General features: G+C 32.7%; 1 protein-coding gene across 1 annotated transcript in view; it reads right to left on the reverse strand.

The window, feature by feature from the left end:
• GPATCH8 (G-patch domain containing 8) overlaps window positions 1-20,600 on the reverse strand; it is an 82,835-nt gene that overhangs the window by 31,461 nt on the left and 30,774 nt on the right. Inside the window, 2 exon segments of the mRNA XM_032457361.1 lie at window positions 4,691-4,777; window positions 5,445-5,512. Of these exon segments, the coding sequence (XP_032313252.1) occupies window positions 4,691-4,777; window positions 5,445-5,512 (155 nt within the window).

Consider the following 20,600-nt stretch of genomic DNA (forward strand, 5'->3'; position numbering starts at 1 on the left):
ATCTGGAGAAAACTTTAATTCAAAAAGATACTTGTATCCCAATGTTCATAGCAGCACTATTAACAATAGCCAAAACATGTAAGCAACCTAAATGTGCATCAACAGATGACTGGATAAAGAAGATGTGGTATATATCTACAATGGAGTATTATTCAGCCATAAAAAAGATGAAATGATGCCATTTACAGCAACATGGATGGACCTAGAGATTATCATACTATAGATCAGGAAGACAAATACCATATGATATCACTTATACAATGAATCTAAAATATGACACAAATGAACATATTTATAAAATTGAAATAGACTGACAGACATAGAAATCAAACTTATGGTTACCAAAAGGGAAAAGGGGTGGCGGAAGAATAAATTAGGAGTTTGGGATAAATTAGCAGACACAAACTGTTATATATAAAATAGATAAACAACGAAGTCCTACTTTATAGCACAGGGAACTATATTCAATATCCTGTAACAAATGATAATGGAAAAGACTATGAAAATGAATATACACATATATAATTGAATCACTTTGCTGTATACCAGAAACTAACATAATACTGTAAATCAACTATACATCGATAAAAATTTTTTAAAATAATAAAATAAGAATTTTAAAAGGTCTATTGGATTTAGCAAATAAAGGTGTCCTGCAGCCTTAAATAAACTGGTTCAGTAAAAAGTGGGTTGAAGAGTACACAAAGAAAGGGGTAGGGAAAAGACAATAGAAAAAGAAAAAAGGAAGAGAAGGAAGAGAGAGATTTCACCATATTTTAATTCTGTATAAAATAAAACACAGAAAATTTAATATACAGCTGAGCTCAACAAGACAGGGCAATCCCTAAGGACCTGAAGGTGAGGCCTGAGGAACTTGATGGTAGAATGCTAACTAAGCTCTCTCTGTGAAAAGCTCAGAGATATGAACAGTTGTCCCCATCCTTGAAACGAGGACTAGAAAAACTGCACTGTATCATCATCTGCTGTCCTTTGAATGCATCAAGAAACTCGCCATCTACCGAAGTATAAATGGAAAAAGGTGATGTATAGAAGGCTGAAATTTCGGACCAGAGTCATTGGTGGACCTAAAGAATTTACACCTGTCACTCATAGCAGGAACCCTTAGTTTTACATATTAACATTTTAAAACTAGTCCATATGAACTGAGGTCTTCAGTTAAAGACCCAAGGCTCTAGCAAAGGCACATATGGACTCCTCTAAAATCCAGGATATGAGAAATGTCCACAGAGGATGAGATGACAATCAAAACTGCAAACAACACAAGGAAACAAATCACTGTGAGAAAGTCAGGAGAAGCAGCAAACTATAAAAACACTTAACAAGTATTATAGATAACAGAAGATTTCAAAGAAATGATAAAATAAGAACATTAAGAATGTTTAAAAAAAATCAGAAATAGTAACCAAAAGGCAAAACTAGGGCATTATTAAAAAACAAAAAATGGTAATTTTTTGGAAAAAGAATCAGAGATATTTTAAGAACTAAAAAAAAAAAGCACTGACTCTTGATAAAGCTGACATATAATAAAACAATACTTATAAATGTTAACTGTAGAACACAGGTGGTATATGGGTATTCATTATATAGTTATTTCAATTTTTCTGTATGCTCAATAATTTTCATTATACCACTGAAATAAAAAATAAGTAAATGATGTTAGGTAAAGCTAGAAGAAAAGATCCCCTATACTGTCTTCTCTAGTTTTTTCCTTTTACATTTAAATCTTTATTACATCTGCAACTGCAACTGATTATTGCATGGTATTGGGGTATAAAGTTCAAATCTATTTTCCATATGGATAACCAATTTTCTCAGAACATTTTACTGAAAAGTTCATTCTCCCCTCACTGCAATACCATCTTTGTCTTATCAAGTGGTCAAAAATGTAAGAGTTTGTGTCTGGGCTCTCTTTTCTGTTCCATTGGTCTATCCTCATGCCAATATCACATGTCTGAAGTACCATGATGTTCAATCTTGTATTTTAAGGACTGCTTTGACTATTCTTGGCCCTTCACACTTCCATATAAATTTTGGAATCAGCTATTAAATTTCATACAAAATCTTGTTGGGTTTTGATCTGCTTGATTTGGATGTATAGAAAGTTGGGGGAAAATAGATATCTTTACAATACTGAGTCTTCTAATTCATGATCATTAAAAAAAATCTCATTTTTTATTCATTGTTCTTTAATACTTCTAAATAACGCCTTAGAATTTTTGCCTTAAGTCTCTTGTAACTCATTAGATCTATTCCCAGATGCTTCGTACATTTTTTTTTTGCTATTACAATTGGTGACATTTTTATTATTTCCATTTTCTCTTTGTTGTTGATATAGAGATATGCTGATTTAAATTCATGATATTGCATCCTGCTAAACTCTGTTATTTGTGTAATTCATCTGTAAATTCCTTTGGATATCTATGAAATAATCACACATGTAAACAAAAGAGTTTTGTTTCTCCCCTTCATCTCTTAAATCTTTGTTTATTTGTTTCTGCCTGTCTGCCTTATTGTGCTGCTTAGGACATCCAGCACAATATTTAATAGAAACAATGACAGCAGGCATCCTTGTTAGGTTTCCCCATCTCAAAAGGAAAGATTTCAATTCTTCAATAGTAAGTATGATGTCTCATCCTTTTTGTAGGCATTCCATCTGGTTTAAAAAGGTCTTTTTTTTTTTTTTTTTTAATAAAAAGGTCCTTTCTTTATCGAGTTAGACAAGACTGTTCATCATGTATGAATGCTGAATTTTATATAATGCTTTCGTTTGTATACTGCATCTATTGAGATGATTTTTTTCACTTTAATCACTTAATGTGATTGACTATATAAATTGATTTCTAACATTAAATCAATTTTGCATTGCTGGGATAATCTGGTTATGATATATCCTAAATTAGTTCTGGTGTTTTAAAATTTGCACTGTTTTATAAATCAGAGTGTCATATAACTATTCTCATACTGTCCTTTTCAGAATTTAGCATCAAGGTGGTACCAGTTTCTCATTAAATGAGCTGAGAGTTTTTCTTCATTTTCAATTCTCTGGAAGATCAGCAATTGTTGGTTACAACTGAAGTTATTTCTTTTATGAATTTTGATAGAACTCACTAGTGAAGTTATCTGGGCTATATGGAAAGAATTTTCACTACAGATTCAATTTATATAATATACATTATAGGACCATGAAGTTTCCTATTTCTCTTCAAGTCTATTTTTAGGAATTTGTCCATTTAAACTTATCTTTGCATTCAGTGGCATAAAGTTATTCACAATAGTTTTATCTTTTAGTGCCTGCTGAATCTGCAACGATATCCTCTTTTTTCATTATTGATATTGGTTTTTCAAGGTTCTTTTCCCTCTTAATATCACATCAAAAAACTAACTTTTGGATTTATTGTATGTTTGTTTTCGGTTTCATTCTTTTCTCTTCTTATCTTTATCTTATCTTCATTATTTCTTTTCTTTTCCATCCTTTGGGCTTATTTTGCTATTCGTTTGCTAACTTCCCGAAAGGAATATTTACTTTATTTATTTCCTGCCTATCTTTTTTCCTAAGATAAGCATTTAAGGACTTGTACTTGCTATCAAATATCATATTGCTTTAGCTTATCCTACAAGTTTTGATATGTAGTATTTTTATCTTTCAGTCCAAAATATTTTCCAATTACCACTGTTATTTCTTCTTTTACTGATCGGTTATGCAAAAATATGTATTTTAATTTTGAAACATAAGTTTTTCTATTACCTTTTTTTTTAAATTGGACAGCTTTTATGGCTTGATAGCTTGATTTCAGTTATTTGAAATTTGTTATTTTGTTTATGACACAGAATATGGTAAAAAAAATTTGTTTAAATAAATGTTTCATAATTATTTGAAATTTGTTATTTTGAAAATGATTTGGTAAATCATTTTGTTAATTATTTTGTTCAAATCTTCCAAACATCCTTGCCAATTTTTTCCCTTTACTTCTCTCAATTACTGAGAGAGGTATATTAAAATCTCCCATTACTGTGGTGGCTATAGACATTTCTCTTTGTAGCTGTCAGGTTTTGCTTTATATGTATTTTTATGGTAGAATAGATTAAAAAAAATTTCTTTTCTCTCTTCTTACCTTAAGTATTCATGACCAAAATCAGTTTCTATACAGTAGTCTTAAGTAAGCCTGTTTATTACCTATTTTATGGTAGAAACTGGGCATGCTATGACATCCTGAAAGGCATGTTTCCTGGTCAGTCTTTGAAAGCTAACTTGTAACATTTTCTAAGCTGCAGATTTCTGAAACTATCAGCTTAAAAGGTTAGATGCTGAAGTTCTCAATTGTTTGTTATTCTTAAAACATCTCATTCATTAAAAAAAGAGAAGGCTTATCAATAGGTATCAAGCTCTCAAAGGACTACTACCAATTTCTACTGCTACTGCTACCTAATGTGTACCAGACACTGTGTTTTCAAACACTAATGCACTCTTCTAACAGACTTACAAAGTGGGTATTATTATCTCTATAGTTTTTACAGAAGCAATAAATAAGGAAGTTAACAGAAACCTGAGGTCAACTACTAATCACCATCAAATGCCAAACAAATGTTGTAGTCAACAAAGATTGTTTCCACCAAAATGAGTATCTCAGTGTGAGCACCCCACATATACGAAATGCCTTCAATTAAGTACCTTGTACTTCTGTCTCAGTTCTTCCGTGTCTTCTTTTTCCACTTCTAGGACACGGCGCCGTTCGGTAGCATCTTCGGCATAATCAAGCTTAAGAAAAACAGATGCAATGTCTTATTTCCTAAAGTATCCCCAATTAGCTACAAAAAAGTCATTTGCAGAACTACAATGTTGTATGAAAATAAGAAACTTTATATTTTGCTCAACTACCTCTTGCTTTCTTGTCACCCCACAGAGAAAATAGCATGAAAAATAGTTCATTAATCCTTTCCTGCTGGTTGTTCCCAACAGGCATCATTTGTTGATAACAGACTTTACTTCAATGTTCAATGCCAAAGAATTAGGAGTAAATGGAGAAAAATATTTTAGGCAATGAAAAGAAGGTATCACAGATGACAGCTGTACACAGCTCTATAGGGACAGAGCTTCTACCATAGCAAATATTTTAAGAGTTGAACAGCACTGCCTACTAAAATGAGCACCAGGGTCAGGGTTTAAGTCTGATCTTGCCTTGTGGCGCAACCCTGGGGAAGCCTCTCAACTTCTTTATGCCCCCAAAAGAGGGGCATTATTTGCCACCTACCTGCCTCAAAGGCAGCACTAAATGAGAACATAAAATATATTTTTAAATTTCCCCTCAAAAATATTAAAACCACATTCTATCTAAAAAAATGTATTCTGGCATTGGCATCTGAATTTGGAGTTGGTATAATTTGAAATACCCCATAAAACAAGTGAACTAATGAGATCAATTTACCTCCATTTCCATGCGACCCATACCCATGACATCATACTTGACAACAATTGGAATGGGATCTGTTCTCCCTGCAACAGGAACACATGATCAAGGTAAGATGCAAAGCTAAGTCAACAACTCTCTTTACACATTGGGTTTGGGTGGTTAGAGATCTTGCCTTGGAGTGCAGAGACCAGAAAGCTACAGTGAACCAAACACAAGCCATTCTCACAGCTTACAATCAAACCTACCTCTCCCAGTTTAAGCCCAACTAACCACCTTGGTTGACCTTCCAGTTGGGGATGATTCCAGATTACTATGGCAAAATTAAGTAAATAAGTAATGCAAAGCACTTCTAAGCAATGGCACCAGGAAGTTTAAAATCAAAAACGTTAGAAATTCCATATTTAAAAGACCCCCAAATAACTTTACATCAAGAATCACCTCACTCTTACTGTCCACTGACCTCTTCCCACACACACTTTTAAAACTAATAATAAATAACTCAGCTGACATGCTTAAATCAAAAGAGCACAGTTTCCAACATGATACAAGAAAACTATAATTTTAACTCAGCAAGCTTTATATATTTTTTTGTATTCAAAAGATGCTTTACAATTAAATGAGGTTGTGCAAAAATTAAGTAAAAAGCAACAGTTAGTTGCCCTTAGGAATGAAGAATAGTTTTACTTTTAAACTGGTGCTCTGAGGTCCCATTTTTCAGAGTGGATTTAACACTGGCTGTGGCAATCAGTAAGCTGTGAAAAGGACTAGTTGCGAAGAAAATTGACTTTAAACTAATTGATCTATGCTGGAGATTTTTAAAAAATGTATATTTAATCCACTCATAACCAGCCAAACAAAGCAAAATGGGGCAGACAAGCACTTTACTACCACAGCTGTTTTACATCACAACTTGCGCTGTTTATTGTGATGTAAGCCCACTGAAAAGAGGACTTACCTTATCCGCTGTATACCTTTGGTGAAAAACACAATGTTTACTTCCCTCATCTTTTCACTCAGGCTGGTGTAAACAATTGTTTTTTTGTTTTTGTTTTTTTGTTATACACACATATATATTATACCTTTGGGCTAAACAGTTGAGTTTTTTCAGGCTACATCTGAGATATTACCAAAACTAAATTTGAAAACAAACAAAAAATGGTGAATACCATTATCATGACTAGGATCAGTCCAAGAGGAAAAAAAACTTTCCAAAGCAACCGGCAACCGCTTGTATCCAGTTGCTCTGTATTTGTGGGATTAATTTTTGTCTTTAAAAAGTAATGAAAAACAAATTCACAAGTTTAACTACGTATCACCAGTATACCATTATTGCTTTTAAACAATAAATAAGGAGATAATTAGAAGTAATTATCACAATGGAAAAAAAAAGTCTAAGTAAATAAAGAACATCTCATGCCAGAAAAAAAAAGAGAAAAAAAGTTCTAAAACACAGCCTTCTTTTAGATACTATCAAAGACTGCCAGTTAAACAAAATGAAAATGCATTACTACCTTATGCCCAATGGTATAATAAATAAGCAGTGACTGCAATCTTTAGCAAAAGGACCAAATTAAAGACAGGTTATAAAAATGACTTCCTAGGTGCAATATCACTTTCATAACGTCTCAATCAGGGATTTACTGGTAAAAACAAATGGTCCGATGAAAGAATTGAAAAGAACTGTCAAACGAATTTATTTTTTTGTTTGTTTGTTTTGATATCTTTTTTGGTCTGTCAGAATTTGTTTTGCAAGAATCAAGAAAATTTTGGCACAAATTCATTACCTCTGTAAACCCCTGTTTATAAACTCTGCATTAGTACTTTTGCCTTCTAAGGCAGTCAAAGTTTGTTTTAATTTATTTATAAATTGCAGTAGCAAGTGCTAGTGCCCATTACATTGTGGGGAAATCAAGTTTTTTACAGTATTAGAATTTAATGTTTTAACTGATTTTTTTTTTTTTGGCACTTCTAACACAAACAGATATATCCCTTCTTAACATTACCCTTTAATGAACAAGGATCAGACAAGTTGCATAAGGAAAGGAAAGGAAAATGAAAAAGACCAAGCAGAAGGATGAAGGCTACAACAGAGAAAGTAAGCCTAACATATTGGTGCACTGATGACAAAAGGAGTAATTCAGTCTGAAAATTAAAAATTACCACTGCTAAGTTTACCATCACCACAACAAGTCCAGGATCATAATGCTGTAAAAAAGAAACACCATTTGTTAGGCAGAAACCATTAGGGTAGAAAACAGGCCTTCTAGCAGGCAGACAGGATGGGTTAAAGTAACAACTGGGCTTTGTCCCTCCCCCAATTTCAACTGGGGACACAGGAAGGACACTTTGTGCTACTGCAAATGTTTTCACTCTGGTCGGATCAGGGTGTGAGATTTTTCTACTGCTACCTGAGAACACGAACAGCCTCCTCTAAAATAATGCAAGAGAATTGGGGGGGGGGGGGGGCGGAGAACTAGCTCCAGCTTCCAATCTCTCATTTAATAACTACTCACTCTAGTAAAGTATTCAGGGCCCAAAGTGGGACTTTTCCTTAAAGAAATAACACCAAAGACAGATCAACTGGACAGTGATGATCAAGTCATTGCTTCACTAAAAGAACTCTAAGGGGATTTGGGGGTGGGAGGGGATCATCAAGACCTTACTAAATATTTATAGTAAGTAAAAGGAAAATAACCTTAGCTCTTCAGAAAACTTATGTGCATTTGAATTCTGCCATGAATGAATAAAACTCTTCAAGTAGCTTCCCTCAGAACTTTGTTTCCTTGTAATGAAGTCTTCCCAAGCCTGCCAACATCTTTCTTTCTGCACACAACTAAGCCAAACTTTGAAGGAGACCAGGAATTCCAGACAAAGCGGCATCAAAAGGGCTGTCATATTTACAATTAGTAATGCCCACTGACAGGTAACACAGACAACAAACAGTCTGGCTTTACAAACAATCTGAAAATAACATTACTGCCTGGGCCAAGCAGTAATTTCTGTCCATTATTAGAGGCTCCAGACCAAGGAAAAATCCCACTGGGAGAAGACACTGAACAATACAAATAGGAAGAGGTTGCAGCACTAAAAAAAAAAAAAAAAAAAAAAAAAAAACCTCAGTTTATTCATTTGTGATCAATGATAAATCCTATCATAAAGAACACCACTGTGGAACATCTGAATAACAATCTATAGGGATATCTTTTCAAAAGGCAGATAGATAGTAACAGAATGTTAGCTAATACAATATTCTCTAGAAACTCAACTTCTTTTGAAAACAAACTGAACTAAATACAGGTTCCCTATTTCTTGGCTTCTTTTCATGGGGGCAAATATTTCTTAAAACCCATTAAAATAAAAACTTTTTTGTTTATTTCATTTCAAAGGAGGCAACTTCAACCAGAACACTAAACACTTTTCCTTAAAAGAAACCGTCCACCTCAGCCAAAGATCTATATATAGATAACTATGACTGTGATTCTAGCCAACTGGGCAAGAGGGAAAAAAAAAAAAACATACCACATCTAGAATGTGCCAGAGTGGGGAGGTTATAGCGCAGAGTGAGAGAGTGCATGCTCAGCATGCATGAGGTCCTGGGTTCAATTTGCAGTACCTCCATCAAAAATAAATAAATAAAATGGAATGTGCCAGTACCAATGTATTCATGTGATAGAAAAAAATTAATATTCATATCTTCTAAGTCAAAACTTTAAATATATATACAAATATTGTATCATTATGTTATACACCTAAAACTAAAATACTGTATATCAAATGAATCTCAATTTTCTTAGAAAAAAAACTTCAAATGTTTCTTTAACCAACCAGTATTGTACATTCTGTATTTCAAACAATGACAAAAGTGCTAAAATGTTCATATATGGATCTCTTGCTAAAGTGTGACAGTACTGTGACTTATCATAACTGAAGAGAGAATAAGTCAAACACAAAAACCCACTGACTGCCTATAGACAACTGTTTCTGAGAACAATCTCTTATTAGTCAGTTTTGATTTAAAAACAGCTAAGGATATATAAACCACAAAATTGGCCCAAAGAACTGGACTGTAGAGAAATACTTTTTTTTTTTAACAAACATTTGGAAACTAACACCAGGAATGTAACAACTAGGAAGAAAATGTTAAATGACAACCATAATCTGGTAATCAACACACTTCAGAAACAGAAGACACATGACTTCTTCATAGAAATTAGAAATGAAGAAGCTTCTGAAATGTTTACAACACTGGCTGGGAAATCAACAGATGTAAGAACACCACAATTTATCGCTGCTGCCCTTCCTCTTACTGAGATTCATTCAACAACAAAATTTTATTGAGTTGCTACTACACACCAAGAACTGTTGGAAGGCACTGGGCATAAGGCAGTGATCAAAACAAAGCCCTACACCCCATAAAATACCTATAACTAGGCAAAATTACATTGCCAATTTAAACTTCTGGCATGAGGGGGGATAAAGAACATTTGTGGAGCCAATGGATGATTCAAAATTTTAAAAATGTCTGAAGTTGTCTTTTAAAGAAGTCTAAAATTATTTTTGAAGACTGACTCTAATAAAAGTCACAAAATCTTTCTCCTAAAGGCCAACTACCTGACCTGACATCTTTAAATCTATTTATTTCTTACTTTAAGCAAGTCAAATACATGTGTAAAAATCAAGAATAACACAAAATTAAGATGGTGACTATTCTGACTTGGAAAACTATTCAAAATAAGACTCTATACTAAGCTATGTTAATACATTTAATATAATTTCATTTATTAGAACAGTGATTACATACAACTTTCAGGAACACTTACTGGGTAAAAAGTGGTACATCTATTTCCAAATCAAAGCTTCACTTTTGCAACTTTCTCCTGAAAATGATAGTCTTCAGTAGCATGTAAACAATGATTACTTTCCGCATCATTTAGATATTTTAATTAGTAGCAATAACATGATAAATGCTACCTCCTTGGAAACATCAAGCAAAATCAAGCATATTAATTATTCCCTAGAGACTTTCTAAGGTTTTTTTTTTTTTTAAAGACTTTCTACTCAAAATAGAATTCAAATTCTCCAGTGCTACAAAAACTAACTCTAGTCCTGCCACAGCCTGTTTAGTAATCTATGTTAATAACCAGGTTATTTTTATTTTCAAACACCGATGTTTCTTAAAGGCACAGAACTTTAACTGTGACCTAAAGATTCTTCCATCTTTCCAAAGTATCAGAGGTGGCTTTCTGACAAAATAGTCCAATTTTAATTATATAACCTAATATATTAATAAACAGGGACAAAGAAGGGGCAAAATAAATGATAAATTAAACAAAGTGTTGGAATCAGAATGTTAAGTCTGGAAAAGTTAACTCATCAGGGATGACATAAGATATTTAAGACCTCAGGAGAGGAAATAAGGGAATGCATGAGGTACTTCCAATTAAAAAAAAAAGAATCACCTAGAGGAAATCATACTTTTATTCCAGATTTAGTTAAAATTATATCAACTCACTAAATACTGCCTCATGCTAACCATGTGTTAAGATAAGGTCTATTTATTTTTTAAATGAGAAAACCAATGTAATAAATAAATTCCAGAGAAAATAATCCAAAACATGAGGCTTAGGTGGAGAGTGCAAAACAATATTATGTCCTTAGTTTAAAAAAAATGGAGGAACACTTCTGTGCCCTGAGTTTTACTTATGTTTGTTTCCTGAAAAACTAGCACTTATTTAAAAAGCATTTGTTGACTCAAGAGAATAAACATGTTCACAGTGGGTCTCACCTTGCTTACGTATAAATATTTAGTCATCACAATGCTTTCTGTTTAACATCACAATGACTTAATTGTCTTGTAATCAAGGAATTATTTTATCAAACAGAAGATATAGCTATTTTATATAAGTCTTCGTATCTCAAAAATATGTACGCTAATATAAAGAAACATCTGAGGCTTTGCATTACTGTTCATTAGAGGCTTGTTCAATTTGTTCTACCATCACTCATTAGCAGACAAAAAGAAGCAGGCACCAAATATTTAAGGAGTCAGAAATACTTAATGGTCTCTAAGGTTCACTTCAATTTTTAAGTTTGAAGACTAGAAAATATTTGAGGAAGTTATGTAGATAGTAGCCAGTTCTATGGTACTGTAATAATAATCCAATGCTTTCTTAGAGTTGTATTCTCTTATTATTGGTTAAATAATCCCATTACTATTGATTAAGTAATTCTGTAATTACACTGAGCATTTCTTAATATTCCAGGATCACTCTATAACCCAAAAGACTTTCCAGCTAAACTGCTCTTCCTTTACTCTCCACATCAACCCCCTCAATTCATTAATTATTTTCTTTCTGTATTTTCCTAGGTAGTCCCTAAAAAACTTGGGCTACAAAATCTCAGTTCTTCAGTTAAGAGACAATTTCTAAACACTTGTGTGACTTCTGACAGTCTCAGCATGAGTCTCAGCAGCCTCTCCAGCAAAATGGAGATACTATCTTCACTTTCAGGACTGGCATGCTGATCAAAAGAGATAACAAACAGAAGATACTTTGTAAACCGTAAGTCACTATAAAGAATACTGCTAAACTCCAAACTTCTCATCTCCTGAAGGCCTCAGAAAATTAAAAACTCAATTTGTTCTTTCAATTCCAAATCTGGCATTTTTGAAAATAAGTACCTTAAAATTAAAGATATTCTAAGAAGTGTTGATAAATCCTAATGTTTCACCTACAATTTGGTGATAATGAAACAACTCTATTTACAGATAGAGAAAATTATCATCCATGATCAATAACCAAAGTACTACCCCCAAATCCTTTCCATATTATCATTCCACTAACAGTGACCACTGAGTTGAAAAGCAAGGTTATACAAATATTAAATCCAAGGCAAAAGAATGAAGCATAATTAGCAAGACCTTCTCCAAATTAAGCATACAGAACAAATCATCTAAGAAAATAAATTAAGCCTAAGCAAGACAGAATAAATTAAACATCAAAATGCTTACTATTTTACCATTACTGTCATCTAGAGGAAGATAATAGCACCTATGCATGTGTACTGAATAGCAAGTTATTAATCCGTAGTATGTCAAATTCGTAATAGAGTACAGTCCATGCAGAATGTAAGAGTAAATTCAGAAAGTCAAGTAGATTGAAATTACTCAAAAATCTCCCTTACTTCCTTTGAAGTCTCTGCGAAAAAGCCCAGAGATCCTAGGTTATCCATAGAAATCTACTTTCCCAGTTCTAAAGTCTATGATTCCATACAGCTTTGAAGGCATTTTTGTCTCCTCTTAGTTCCTACTTATCAAATATTGGTTAGCTATTGAAGTTTTGTATTTTCCACTATTGCCACCTGATTGGACTACTCTACTCACAATGAAATTACTGTCACTATATACTCCATTTTGCTCATTTAAAAAGTTTCTTGGACACTCCATTTTCTTGCCTAAGTAAGAAATCAAATTCCACACTAACCAGTTTCATTTTAATCATGTAAATTAATCTAGGGCAAGAAGTCAATAGTAGGTAGCAAACAATGTGGATAAGCTATAAAGAAAAATAAATAGCATTATACTAATTCAGACTAAAAATCACGAGTATTTTGGAGGAGTAAAAAAAACCAACTGTCTACCCTACATGCTATATAAAGGAAACTTTCTTAGCAGCTTTTTTTATTCATATGGTCCAAAGCAAATTATCTGGGGAGCTTGTTTAAAATGTAATTTCCTGAACCCCACCCCAGATCTGCTCAGTTGTGCTGGTTGGGAATCTACATTTTTAACAAGCACCCAAGGTGATTCTGCTGCTCACTAAAGCTTGAGAATCATAAGCCTAATGGAAAAAGTACCAGAGTAGAAGTCAGAAGACTTATGCCATCAACATAGCTCCTATCCTTAGCGGTCTGACCATGGATAAACACTTAAGCTTCTCAATCTGTTAAGTGGCATTATCTCCCATTCTACATACCGGAGACGAAAATGAGATAGGATACAGGTATGAAACTTATATACCAACATGTTTAATTCCCCAAATAACCCTCAAATCTTTTAAAAATATGGAGAATACAGAGATTATTGCAAGGTCATATCATTTACTGGTTGCAAAGCTTGAATTTAAACCCAGGTCGAACTTCAAATGAGGTCATAAAGTGGATCAAATATAGGCCTTGCATATGTTTTGTTTATCCCAGATTAAACTTTGAGCCAAAATTTATTAATTAGAAAGTTTCATCAAAATATCTGGATTTCTGATTTCTTTCAAAAAGTTCAGAGGGTCTAGAAACACATGAGACTATATTCCTACATGATAATAATGAGCACGAGCTGGTTGAGTGGCAGTTATTCTGAGTTATTCCACTCCAGACATGGCACAGCCCACATTACTTCCTATTGTCTCACACTCACTGCGCTTCAATTCTGTATGTTACTATTTGGCCCTAACAGGCATGGGACTTGCAGCTCCTACTCCTAAGACTATTCTTTGCTCCCTCCTTCTGAACTCCCACTGGATTTTCTCTTTAACTTTCACTTGGTAACTATCTACTTCACAGGGCTAGAGAGACTCACTGAGAGAGAAAAGACTAAATTTAAAACTATAAACAACAAGGTCCTATTGTATAGCATAGGGAACTATATTCAATATCTCATAGTGACCTACAATGAAGAATATGAAAAAGAATATATATGTGTGTGTATAACTGAATCACCATGCTGTTACACCAGAGAGTAATACAACATTGTAAATCGACTATTCTTCAAGAAAAAATAAACTAAAATAAAACTAATAAACCATATTTCTACATGAAAGATATTATTTTGTTTGTTCCCTTTTCTAAATGTACAATCCTACTATTTCAAATTTTGGTAGCCATTTTTAATGAATATTTTATTTTTTAGCTTTTTCCTGTATTGAGTTATATTCTCATAAAACTTTTTACTCTATGTTCTTATCATGCTTACATTTGGCCCTATTTTAAAATACGAGTGCTTCTTATAGAAGAAATGTGGAGATTCCACGTATCAACTAATAAGCATAGTTGGGCAGATGTGATATAGTTGCTTGCTTCCTTATTCTCACAATCTGAGATTTTTTCACTTGTTAAATCATTCAAGAAATAAATTGAAATTCTAAGTTAGGTTGTTCAATTTTCTATTGATCTTCCACTGTACCTTTAACTTCACAATTATGAAATTATACTGCCTTACATTCATGTTTTAATTTTTTTAAAATTTTGTTTTGTTTTGTTTTTTTAATGGAGGTGTTGGGGATTGAACCCAGGACCTTGTGCATGCTAAGTAAGCATTGTGCTCTACCACTGAGCTATATCCCCCACCACTGCATTACATTTATTTGTACATTTGTCTCCACATTAGACACGAGCCTCTGGAGGGCAGAGGCTGTATCTTATTCATCCTTCAACTCTTAAGATTTAGTACATCTGGCACATTCTAAGGATAGAATAACCATATGCAGAATAAAAAAACATGAAAAGCAACAGAGAACACATAAATGCCTAGCAATTATTATCATTTAGGAGTTTATAATCTAATGAGACTTAAGAGACACATAAAGACAAATTATACAAGGTAGAATATTAAAAATGCTACAGAAGAGAAATATAAAGAAAAAAAATAAAAAAGGAAACTATACATATCTGTTCTAAACCTTCATTTGAAAAATTTGCCACTTCCTTTCTGGTTATTCTGCCATGAATTCATATATTTAATGTCTATCTTTAAATGTGACGATCTCTATACTGAGAAACAAGGAGTCTATACAGCAACGAAGTCCACCATTTCTTCTCTTCTCCTCCAATCCCTTTTTCCCCTTCTAGACTGCCGTAAAACCTAGACCCTCTATAGGCTGCCAATTCTGACTAATTTTACTAGCTGTTCATTTCTTTTGTCTATATTAACTGAATTCCATTAAGATGGTCAGAGGATGTATAGAATCTGTATCTTACTAAATTTGATACATGAATTATTAAAATTATGCTTGCCATTGTCAATGTATAAAGACTGCACAGCTCATTTAATTAGCAGGGAACAGAGGGCATTATAGCTACAGGCTCCTTCAGCTAGACCAGCAACAACTAAGCCTTTCTGACAATCCATACCCTTGTGATTTGGGGGAACTACATGTCTGCTGTCCCCACCAACCTACTTTTTATTTTCAGTTATCAGCTTTTTCTGAGAAGGGAAAAGGTACACATGTAGAACACTGATTTCAAGTCAGGCTTGTATTTGAATGGCAGAGACTCAACAGCTGTACGACCTTTCCAAAACTGTTTCTTCACTTATAAGATGAGTATACCAATACATATTTTATTAAGTAGGACATGCAAAATGTTTAGATTCTAGATTTGGCATGTAATACATCCTGAGTAAGTGGTATTTCCTTTTCCCAGAGGAAAACAAATTTCAAAGGGAAACTAAGATAGAAAGACAACAACTCAGCTTTTACAAAGACCCTATCCAGAAAATTTATATCATAATATTAAAGGAAAGCTATTTTTCCTCAACCAAAGAATGATTTTTCTTTTTTAAAGATCAACATTCTAATTTTACAATAAAGTTTAAACTGTAACACATATTTCTATTCTACTGTATTGAATTCAAATCTAATTTTTCTTCATTTATAAAATACAATATAAACACTGTTAGGGCTTAGCTAAGGCAGGGCTTACCCAACTATATTAACCATTTATTTGCTAATTGTTAACTAGAGTGGGACTGGGGACCAAAGAAACATGTCCAACTCTACTCTGCTTTGATTCTGCCTACTGTCTTTTTCAAAATAATTATTTTCCATATTTTAAATAGTATACAAGTATATCATGTCAAATTTTAAAAGAATACAGTAAAAAGTAACTCACTTTCCCTCCAGAGTCTGCCTTTACAAAGATTGTCCTGTGCATAGTCAAGCAAATAAATAATTATATAGGCATATTTCACAGAATGTACCCTTTTAATGTTTCACAGTGAAATGCCTCAGTTCATCTTTCTCGATACAACATTTTCCAGGCAATGATTTTATAAAGTAAAATGTTTATGTTTCAATCTCAAAAATCTAATTCAACATTTTTAAGAAAAAGATATGTGAGAAATCTGGAGATACATTCCACATACAACTAGCAGGGCTTTGAAAGCTGCAAAAGGGATAAACATATTGCATAGAAAGCAACTGTTAGCAACCATGTTAATTATCTGGTAATCATGCAAGAAATGTTTAAGTATTTTATATCTTAATTTTTTAATTCATAAATGGTAACTATGTTTTAGAACTTTGTTAGGGGTTGAGTTCATGTGTAACCCATTTAAAATAATGGTAAATAGGTTCTTAAGAAGGATTTTCATACAGAATGTCTGATTTTCAGGAACAAAATAGTGATTTTTTGATTGAGTTATAGTTGGTTTACAATGCTGTGTCAACTTCTGGCGTACAGCACAAGTTTTCAGTCATACATGAATATACATATATTCATTTTCATATTCTTTTTCCCGGTGAGCTACCACAAGATCTTGTATATATTTCCCTGTGCTATACAGTATAAACTTGTTTAAAATAGTGGTTTTTTAAAGCAAGAAGTATGTATCTGTCCATATATATATATAGATGTATATCTATATAATGTAACATAAATTGTAGTTAACTATATAGTACACACTGTTCTGCATCTTGCTTCTTTAATGTATCTTGGAAATTTTTCTATATAGATTGAATACATACTAAACTAACTCAATCCTTTTAAAGCTGCATGGTTTCCCTTTATATCATTTTAATATTCTACTTCTTCCAATCTAAAATGCCATTAACCATAAAACACAGTTTTATGTGCCACTAATTTTAAAAGCTGTCAATTATAACTATAATGTCATTAATAAGATGCATCTGATTTTACATTTATTAAATGTGAAAAAATGTCTTAGAATCAATGAAATATAGTGGACTAATTACAATCTTTTGTTATCACAATCATATAATGAATAACCTCAAGCATGCATTATTTGTGCATTTAATAATAAGTTAAAGACAGGTAACTAGAAACAGAATTGCTGGATCTTAATGCATTTTAACATGCATTTCAATTTTTAAATGATCCAAATTGTTCTCTATAGTGGCTTTACTAGCTTATAGTTGCACTGGCTATGACGTAAGTACCTACTTTCCCAAAATGTGACCAGGCTAATTTTTTTTTTATTGAGTTATACTCAGTTTACAATGTTGTGTCAATTTGTGGTGTACAGTACAATTTTTCAGTCATACATGAATATACATATATTCATTTTCATATTTTCACCGTGAGCTACTACAAGACGTTGAATATATTTTCCTGTGCTATACAGTATAAATCGTTTATCTATTCTACATATACCTGTCAGTATCTACAAATCTCCAACTCCCAGTCCATCCCTCCCCCCTGGCAACCCCAAGTTTGTATTCTATGTCTGTGAGTCTGTTTCTGTTTTATATTTAAGTTCACTTGTCATCTTTTTTTTTAGATTCCATATATTAGTGACATCATATGGTATTTTTCTTTCTCTTTCTGGCTTACTTCACTTAGAATGACATTCTCCAGGGACATCCATGTTGCTACAAATGTCATGTTGTCATTTTTATGGCCGAATAGTATTCCATTGTATAAACATACCACAACTTCTTTATCAGTCATCTGTCAATGGACATTTAGGTTGTTTCCATGTTTTGGCTATTGTAAATAGTGCTGCTATGAACACTGAGGTGTATGTGTCTTTTTGAATTAGGGTTCCTTCTGGATATATGTCCAGGAGTTGGATTGCTGGGTCACTAGGCTAATTTTTTTAAAAAAAACCTTTCCTAATCCAACAAGTGAAAAATGATATTGCATTGTTTTAATATGCATTATCTCTAATATGAAAAGGATTAAGAATATTTTCATACGCTTAAAGGTCATATGCATTACTTTTATGTAAACAGTGTTCATATCAGTTCCCCTTTTCTATTTAGGTTTTCTATTTAGGTCTTTTACATACTGATAAAGGAAATTTTTCCTTTGTCTATAATGATATTGTAGGTATTTCCCCCAGTTGTTCTTTTCCTTTTTTAAACTTTATTTATGATGAAATATAGTCAATTTATTCTTTTTTTTAATGGCTTCTGGGTTTGAGGTTGAACTTAGAAAAATTTTCCTCATTCTAAGATTATTTTTAAAATAATTATCCCACTGTTCATCTTAATGATTTTGTGATTTCATTTTTTTATATCTAAATATTTTATTCATCTGGAATATATTTTGAAGTAAGGTATGACAGTGGAGATCCAACTTCTTTTTTCTGGGTTGCTACCTAGTTATCACTGCTCAGTGACTAAGGCTCTTTTTAGATGTTTTAAGTTAGGCTCAGAAGTGCTGATAACTAAGAGCTCAGAAACAGTGAAACAAACACCAAAATTAGGGGCTTAGGGACCTTAAAACATATACAGCATTAAAAGCACAAATCTGGGAGTCAGATAACTAGCACACATTAAGCATATTAGGTACCACTGTTATAAATTCTGGGAAATAGAGAGTAGTAAGACAGAGACCTCTCTATTTATGATTTTTATGACATTTAGGTTTCTGATAAAGTCCTAAAGATGGACTATCTCAAATTCAGTTAAAATATCTAACTATACACTATACAATACAGATGTTAATAACAATCAGCACTCATATAGTGTTTTACAGTTTTTATAAAAACTTCACTTACATTAACTTACTTTATCCTCATAATCACTCTGTGAGAATACAGACAGATTTTAATCCCCATTTATTGTTGAGAAAAATAATTCAGTGATGGTAACTTGTCCCTTTACTTAAAGTAAGTGGCAAAGACAAACTCAAACCTAGGTCTTATGTTTTCAAATGCTGCTCACACTGCTTTCATACTCTACATCAAGTACTTTTATACAAAAATAAATGAGAAGTGGGAGAGGGTATTGCTCAAGTGGTAGAGCACATGCTTAGCACGCATGAGGCCCTGGATTCGATCCCCAGTACCTCCTCGAAAATCAATCAAATCCCCACAAAAAATAAATAAATAAACAAACAAACAAAAAAGAGAATCTCTACTTTCAAGAAACTGGAAGCAATTTTTCAATTAAATATTCAGATTGATCACAAACTTAATTCTAAACATGGAAAGAGTACAAAAAAATATGAAACATGATTCCTAGCCAAGAAACTTTCAAAGATCTACAGTAAATTTAAAAAGTAGGACTTGGGGGACTGGAAAATAAACCTGAAGAGCATAAACAATGTCTACTCTGTCCATGGCTTATGCTATTTACAGCTGGTATAACTAGAATACATCATTAGCTCAGTAAATGTTGGCTGTCTGTTACTGGTTGAAATAATGAAATAATATTAGATCCTACTCATTTTTCTAAGGGGCAGAACTTTTCTCCGTGAGCAAAAAATCAGCCATATCCTCAAACAACTCTTAGACAATGTAACAAAGAAGTTCAGGCACAGCTTCTGGGCTACAACTACGTACCTATTTCATAGCAAAATAAAGATTTTTGAGCTACATTCCATTCCATTTTGAAGCTGCTGTTTGTTATAACAAACAATTTCAAGAACCAAATCCATTTCAACAGTAACAAAATACAACAGTCATTTACTGTTGATTTATTCCAAATTGAACACATCCTCTACAATAAACTGTCCATAATATTTCTCAACAGGACTTTGTTTGTAAAGAAAGACATCTTGTAAACATATCTTTTCTACAAGTTTTTTTTAAAACACTAACAATCACTTTTGTGCCACACAAGATAGTTCTTATTTTTTTTAACTTTTGAAATGTTTTAATAAATACTAGGGAAGAATAAAAGGTGAATAATAAGGGAAATTCAAGTACAAAAATAAACCCATACTACAAAGTACAATTTTCTGTCATGCCACAGATAATTTCATTTCAGAGTCAGCATGCCCTATTCTTCAATCTATCCAGTAACAAGTTATCTGCACTTTAGCCAGCCCTAAGGACTGGTATCCTTTGTAAAAATCTTGCATGAGTGGAAATAATTTTTAAACGTTAACAAAAAAAAAATCCTGAAAATATCAGTTTTAAATTTTAGTAGATGGTAGCATGTTAAAGATGTTAGAGCCTTAAAATCAAATAAAAAGAACTAAAAGTTGACCAAA

The sequence above is a fragment of the Camelus ferus genome, chromosome 16 (assembly GCF_009834535.1).
Source record: "Camelus ferus isolate YT-003-E chromosome 16, BCGSAC_Cfer_1.0, whole genome shotgun sequence".
Taxonomy (NCBI): Eukaryota; Metazoa; Chordata; class Mammalia; order Artiodactyla; family Camelidae; genus Camelus; species Camelus ferus.